Genomic DNA, 7,699 nt, shown 5'->3' with positions numbered 1-7,699 from the left:
AGCAAACCACGCAAAAACTTCTTAAAAAACTTGATTTCTCGAAATTTTCACTCCTGACAGAACCAGAACACAGTTGTCCTCTTTTTTTTTAAATTTAAGAACAAGTACATTTTCGTGGATTTATTGATTTTTTCGTAGATATTGAAAAAATGATTTTTTTCAGGCAAATTTTTTAAATTATGGCCATTCATAAACCTTCTTTATGGCCATATGAGGTCCCTCAAAAAATTTGAGCCGGATCGGTTCAGCCGTTTTGACGTTTATTTGATACAAACGTAGACACACGAACAAGCATCCATAAATACTTTCCTTGGGTTTCTGTTTGTAAACAATAAACATCAAAACGGCTGAATTGATCGGGCCCAATTTTTTCGTGGGACCTCACGTGACCCCAAGGAAGGTTCATGCGCGATCGTATTTTCAAAAGGTATGCCTCTAACGAAATTTGGTTTTTGAAAGTTTTGAAAATCCACGAAATTTTTGTTTATAAAATCCGCGAATTTGTTTTTTTGTTTTGTTTAACAATGTATTTAAAGAGAAAATGTTTACAAATTAAATAGGACATGGTCGCGAAGAGCTCTAAAAGCCTAATTCTATATAGATTACTACACTGCACTGCATGAACCATAATTAAAATCACCCAACTTTATGTGACATTACTAATTTACGATTCTAATTTTGATTTTATGAAAAAGAGAAAAGCAAAGGAAATGCATTTTTGCCACAAACTCAGATTTTTATCCCTTTATCTTTGTAACCAGATGTCGTAGAACTTCGATTTCTCAAACTATGAATTCTAAAGTTTTTTGTTGTTGCTACCTCTGTATTTCTTAGACCTTCACTTATTTTTATTCTTTATATTTGATCTGCAGATTAACTATTTATTAATTCTTAAAATTTATTTTATTCAAAATGCAAAAATATTAAAATCATGAAAGACGTAGATTTGATAATTGATATTTCAATGAACACAATTTATGCATATAAATTTAGATACTCTAGAAGTTTTAGATTGTACCATAAAAAATACTAAAGTTCATGTGATAAGGGTTGTATACAATTTTATTAAAGTTGGGAACTTTTTTGGTAGAAAAACAACATTTAGGCAATTAATAAGATACGAAATGAGATCGAGGAATTGGAAGCGATGCGAATTTGTTGCGTAAAACAACTATTGAATTAGGAAAACTGTTCCAGAAAAATTTTATTTTTTTCATAATACTCGTAGTTGTCCGGATACGATCCGACAGGAACAAATGCGGAAACTGAGGAACCTGTTCCAGTTGAAACATAAGGAATGTTCCATCCATATCCGGTTTTCTCCGGAACTAAGTCCTGTGTTATACGTCCTGAAGTCTCACCCTTGCATCTGAAAAATAATGAGTTAAGACTACAGACTAGCAAAAATTCAATAATTGACTTAAAGGGACTGTACATGTAATTTCAAGAGACTCCATTGATAGAGTGGCATTATTTACAACGATACCCTTTAAACCTTAGCCCTATATCATCCATGAATGCGATATTCAGCTTTTTTTAGTTTAGCTGAACAATGATAAACCCTTGGGCTACGCCCTCTGGTTTATCATTGAATCCCTCGGGGGTTTAAGTTTCCATTGATTCTAATTTGTCTGCAGAGGTTAAATGACATTCCTTTTTAAAGTGGGGATTCAATGATAAACCCGAGGGCTTGTGGATTTTGCGGATTTTTTTTGCCTTTGTAGATTTTCAAAGTATCTTTCAATGAAAATATCCCGGTGGGATTAAATGAAAATGGTTGCATACCAAAAAACCAGCTTTTTATAAAGGAATGCAAATTTTCAATTTTGGTTGCTCTGAGCTGAAAACTTTAGAATGGGATATCCTTAATCCCGATCGGTTAATTAATCTGAGATGAAAACTTTAGAATGTGATATCCTTAATCCCGATCTGTTAATTAATCTGGAGATTAAATTCATGAGGAAAACAAGCAATATTTAATCTGGAGATTAAGAAAAAGAGTGGATCAAGCATTAATCCCGATATCCACTATTCTAAAGTTCCCAGCTCTGGAGATTAAAAACAAGAAGAGAACAAGCATAATTTAACTTGGAGATTAAGGAAAAGATTGGATCAGGCATTAATCCCGATATCCACCATTCAAAAGTTCCTAGCTCTGTAAAAGTTTATGCTTCATAGAAAATGAAGAAAATTGTCAGAATTTTCAAGATGAAAATATTTATATCTTGTTCATTGTTACTTTGTTCATTAAGGATTAAGGTTTCAAGGGCATCGCTGTAAATCCGACATACCAATCTATTGAGCAAAGATTCACCTGAAAAACCGTCAAAAGTCCCTTTAAAAATAAATTATTTCTTAAAAATCACATTTTTTCAATAACGTATGAAGAGATTTTTGTTCTTAAACTTTCTCCCCCCCCCACCGCCCCCGCTCCTATACAACCCCTATCCTCAAAAATTCACTAGTAAAAAGAAGTTAAAAGAAATGGTTGTAAACTGTGAAAAAGACTTTGTTTCTCTGGATACCTGTAAAATGGTTTTTTCCCAATATAAAAAGCAACATAAGGTTTGCAGCCTAATTCATATTCTCCTGCCTCCTGTTCAACCTAGAACCGGAAGTGGGATTATAAAATGCCGCGCCATTTTTTTTTTACAAATAATCCGAAATAGATCTGGGCACGTTGCTTTATTTTTCAATCTCGTTCATGATTGGTTCAATTTTTTTTGACAAAAAGGTTCACTGAGTAACATGTTAGTTTTTTAAAACTAGTTCGTTCTGTTCCTGGACGGAATTTTACGCGTTTTTTCAAAAACTTCAGTCAATTAACAAAACTTTGCATAGTCCTACTCTAGAATAATGATTTCACCCAGTTTTACAGATTACAGACAGTTTTTACCTTTTCAAACCTTGATAATTTAAAAAATTTTAGGCTTAACTTTTTTTAATCTCACTTAAGAATTCTGAGTTCATGGAGAAAAGAATTGAAAACTTGCCTCAAACTTTTATTTTCTAATTCTTAAATTTTGATATTACAAACTTTGACTATTTGATCCGAAAGAATGAAATACAACAAAAATACTCACCTCTCCAATATTGTCGCTTTCAATGATATTTGCAATTGCAAAAGTCCTAAGATTGTTGATGTCTAGTGGATATGAATGGTAGTTTCCTAAAAGAATTGTGATTTTCATACAATGGCAGGAGATTATATAAATACAATGAAGACGACTTTTTTATTTAAGTTTTGATTGTTAACAAGCTTTTTTTGTAATACAAGTTTACAAGTAATAAAAGTCTATGTTTATGTGTATCCATGCTGTTTAACAGCTTGATATAAAATCAAAATTCAAATCGAAGGTCGTCTTTATTGTAGTGATATGTGCGACGACGACTGAAAAAAAAGTTTAGCTGGAACAAGTAGAATTTTAAGATCATTAAAAAATCTTTTCTTAAAAAAGTAAATTGTAAACAATGAAAATATATTTGTAATTTTAATAAAATGTTTTAGTTTACCATTAGATGATCCGTAGTATCCACTGTTTGCAGAGGTTTGGCTCGGTCCCGCAAAACTTTGTGTAAACTGCTGGCTTGGATATCCAGAGCTATACTGTCCGTTGTATCCATTGTTTGTAGATTGTTGACCAGCAAACCCTTGTTGGCCGTTGTATCCATAGGAAGATTGGGAAGAATATCCACTGTTTGATTGTGATGGATATCCATTGAAGGATTGGGAAGAATATCCACTGTTTGATTGTGATGGATAACCACTGAATGATTGAGATGTAAATCCGCTGAGGGATTGGAAAGGATTTACGTTGGTGGATTGGGAAGGATATCCACTGAACGATTGTGATGGATATCCACCAAAGGATTGGGAAGGATATCCGCTTGAAGATTGCAAAGGGTATCCACCGTACTGCTGTGATGAAAGTTCTAACTGCTGCTGGTTTGATGGTCGGTTTGAAAACTTGTTAGCCAGGAAATATCCTGCAGTTGCTCCAATAGCTCCAAGAGCTAAGGTTTGTCCTGTTGACAGTTTTTCCCTTCCAAATTTATCAAGAACAAGAACATCTCCAAACTCATCTAATGTTGCAATATCTCCAGTTTCATCAGTTGCCAGAACTTCTCTTTCATCTTCAGTTCTTCCAAAATATCCTCCATTGTAACTGCCTCCATATCCTCCACTATATCCTGTATATGGCCTTCCACCAGCATATCCTCCAAAATATCCACCTCTATATCCTGTATTATATATGTAACTTGGATTTGTAAATTTGTTTGCAAGATATACACCTGCTCCAAGACCTAAACCACCAGCTACCAAGTTGTTTAATGATCCACGCCCTAGATCAGCAACTGGAGCCGAGGCAAAATTTGTTCTTTTTCGTTCCAACAGTTTTTTAACTGTTGTTGGTTTGCCATCAACATCAGCTGGGAAAACATCCTGCTCATCCATTGCTGGCATTATCATATCTTCTTCTTGAGATAAGCCTTCATCTTCCTTATTGTTAGAGTTGATAGTTGGTTCTCCGGAGTCTTCTTCTTCATTTTCAAGTTCATCAGCCCTCTTTACACGCTTGGGGATGAAATGGTCTTCAGACTCCTTTCCTTCACCCAGGTTGGCCCACTTTACCGCTTTGTCATCACAAATGAAGTATTGTTTGGTGTTGTACTCAAAGTAATAATCTACTAAGCAATCTTCAGGGGTCACTACTTCATTTCCAGTTGAGGCAATTCCACAATTTCCATTTTTACACTTTGCTAAGAGAGGACCAATTCCAACCCCTGCAGATCTGTAATAAGGAAAGCGGCTCCCGTAAGTTGGATATCTGTTGCCATGACCGCTGTATCCTCCATATCCTCCATGACTATGATGTCTAATTTGGCTGCCATAACCCCCATTATATGACGAGTATGATGATCCATAGGATGGTCTGCTGAAAATACTGTTTGTAACAGCAAGAGCCGTAGCTACACCCAATCCACCCACTACTAGTTTATTAAATGTACTTCTCCGGGCATTCTTATCATCAACAGCTTGTTTTAAAGAAGCTTGTTCTAAATGGTGCCTGGCTTTCAACTGCTCCGCTGCCAATTTTGTAAGGCTTCTTCCATAAGCACCATAGGATCCGAACGATGATTGCAAGTAAGGGTTGTACTGCTGAGCATATGGATTATACCCACCATTTTGTTGGGGAAACTGGTTGTAACCTCCTGGTTGCTGATACTGGTTGTAAGGCCCTTGTTGTTGGTATGGGTTGTATCCTCCTTGTTGATTGTTGTAAGGATTGTTGAATCCATTTTGTTGTTGATATGGGTTGTATTGTTGACTATAACCTGGTTTAGGCTTGTTAATATAATTGTTCAATAAAGCCAGACCTGCGCCTGCAGCCAAGGTTCCTCCTAATATTTGTCCAAATGTCAGATTGGCCCTCTTCTGATCAATGGGAAAACCAGTGTTAGGATCAATGAGTACAGGCTGGGGCTGGGACAGAATTGGATCATAAATGTAATTGTATTCGCCATCATCCAAATCCCCTGCTTCCTGTTCAGGAACATTTTCATTTTCACCAAAATCTTCAGTTTCACCACTGCTCTCAACTTCAGATGCATTTTCTTCATCATCCTGTTTGCCCTGCTTCCTTTGAACCTTCTCCAGAAGTTTGACTGGAATTATGGGGAAAAGTCCACCACCCCTAAGAAACTGTTCTAAGACCGTATCTGCAGCAACATCACTTTCTGTGCGCATTTTTTGCTCTGAAGTTCTTTTCCTACCTTTTGGGCTAATTTGCTTGCAGAAGAATGGGAGATAACCACGTACAGCATAAAAGTCACAAACATTTCTTAGTCCTGGTCTAGATTCATCCTCTCTACCCTTCTGATTAAAGCAAAAGCTTGGCACATAGTGCTGTGTAGCAAAGAAAGAGCAAAGCATGAGAGCTCCAACAGGTGGAACAGATATAGATTCATCCTCACGGGAGTCCACATGATTGCCAAGTATTTCTTTACCAGCAAATACCTCTTGCATACTCACATTGTCCTCTTTCGTTTCTCCATCTTCATCTTTTTTCATATTTTGCTCTTCATGGTCTTGATCATCTTGTGGACTTTCAGGAATGGATTGAAAATGTGCTTTCCTTGGGACTGGAATTGGCAGCTTCTCCAGCTCTTCTAGAGGTGCACTTGCTATAGCAACATTATCATCATATTCAATGTTTTCATCAATTACATCAATATCCTTAACATCAACGTCTTCTGTTTGAAACCTAGCTTTGAAATCTTCAATCATAGCATCGTCTTCTGATTGAATTGAGGCAGGTAGTATTTTAGCCTGCTTCCGGGGCACTCTGTATCGTTCAACCCTGTAAGCTTGCACACAAACCACCAAAACTCCAAACTGAATAAAAAGCAGCTGCAAATAAGCTATAAACAAGATAAACTATAGAAAAGATAAACTATACACAAGATAAACTATAGAAAAGATAAACTATACACAAGATAAACTATAGACAAGATAAATTATAGACAAGATAAACTATAGAAAAGATAAACTATAGACAAGATAAACTATACACCAGATAAACTATAGACAAGATAAACTATAGACAAGATAAATTATAGACAAGATAAACTATAGAAAACATAAAATATATACAAGATAAACTATAGACAAGATAAACTATAGACAAGATAAACTATAGACAAGATAAACTATACACAAGATAAACTATAGACAAGATAAACAATAGACAAGATAAACTATAGACAAGATAAAATTGTAAAATAATTGAGTTTTTGCCAAAAATTCAAATTTTCTAATCCCCTTATCTTTGTAACTTGACGGTTTAAACCTTTCATATTTCTAACTCATACTATTTAACCTAACAGAATTTATAGTTTGAAATATCAGAGATCTACAACATCAAGTTGCAAAGATTAGAAAATCAGAGTTTGTGGCAGAAACTCAATTCCTTTGTTTCACTCTTTGCCAACTCATCAATCCCTGATAAAATATAGTTTTGACAAAAACACAAGTTAAACTTTATATAGGTTCTATCTTTTAACAGCTTTGGGTCGTCATTAATTTTATAGTGTTTGTGGGTAACCCTGTATATTAAAGGGACTGTGAGCGTAATTTCAAGTGCAAGGATGGCAATGACTGATTTACAACGGTATCATTAATAGCTTTGTCGGATCAAACTTGAATTAGATATCAATGTTTTTGTTCTTGTAAACTGTTTATTTTCATTTGTGGGTTTTCCGCAAAAGTAAATTTTGTATTTACCGCTCATTAAAAGAAACAACGAAGAGACGATCAGAATCAAACACTTTTTGAGTCAGAAAAACGTCGTTATCTTCCACATTTATTTTTTATCAGATTTGATGTGTACCATTGTAAATCGGACAATGCCAACCTTGCAGGTCACTTGAAATTACGCTTGTACAGTCCCTTAACGGAAAGTTAATTAGTCCTAACGAAACATGTTTAGCTTAAAGGGAGTGTTCGCGAAACATGTTTAGCTTAAAGGGAGTGTTCGCCAAACATGTTTAGCTTAAGAAAAGTTACCAAAAGTATTATTTTCTTCATGTCTGCCCTAGTGAAGTTAATTAGTCCTAACCAAACATGTTTAGTTTAAGAAAAGTTACCAAAAGTATTATTTTCTTCATGTCTGCCCTAGTGAAGTTAATTAGTCCTAAC

General features: G+C 35.1%; 1 protein-coding gene across 1 annotated transcript; it reads right to left on the bottom strand.

Moving 5' to 3' along the window:
• Nucleotides 1–940: 940 nt before the first annotated feature.
• On the bottom strand, nt 941–7,672 carry LOC111706557 (uncharacterized). The gene is made up of 6 exons (XM_023479456.1): nt 7,639–7,672; nt 7,568–7,604; nt 3,514–6,397; nt 3,084–3,169; nt 2,526–2,605; nt 941–1,369 (listed from the first exon to the last, which is right to left on the bottom strand). The coding sequence occupies exons 2-6, from the start codon at nt 7,586–7,588 to the stop codon at nt 1,180–1,182; spliced, it is 3,261 nt and encodes a 1,086-aa protein (XP_023335224.1). The 5' UTR covers nt 7,589–7,604; nt 7,639–7,672; the 3' UTR covers nt 941–1,179.
• Between the last annotated feature and the right edge of the window lie 27 nt (nt 7,673–7,699).

Source organism: Eurytemora carolleeae, unplaced genomic scaffold, assembly GCF_000591075.1.
Source record: "Eurytemora carolleeae unplaced genomic scaffold, Eaff_2.0 scaffold70, whole genome shotgun sequence".
Lineage (NCBI taxonomy): Eukaryota > Metazoa > Arthropoda > Copepoda > Calanoida > Temoridae > Eurytemora > Eurytemora carolleeae.
This window is presented reverse-complemented; position numbering and strand designations above follow the sequence as displayed.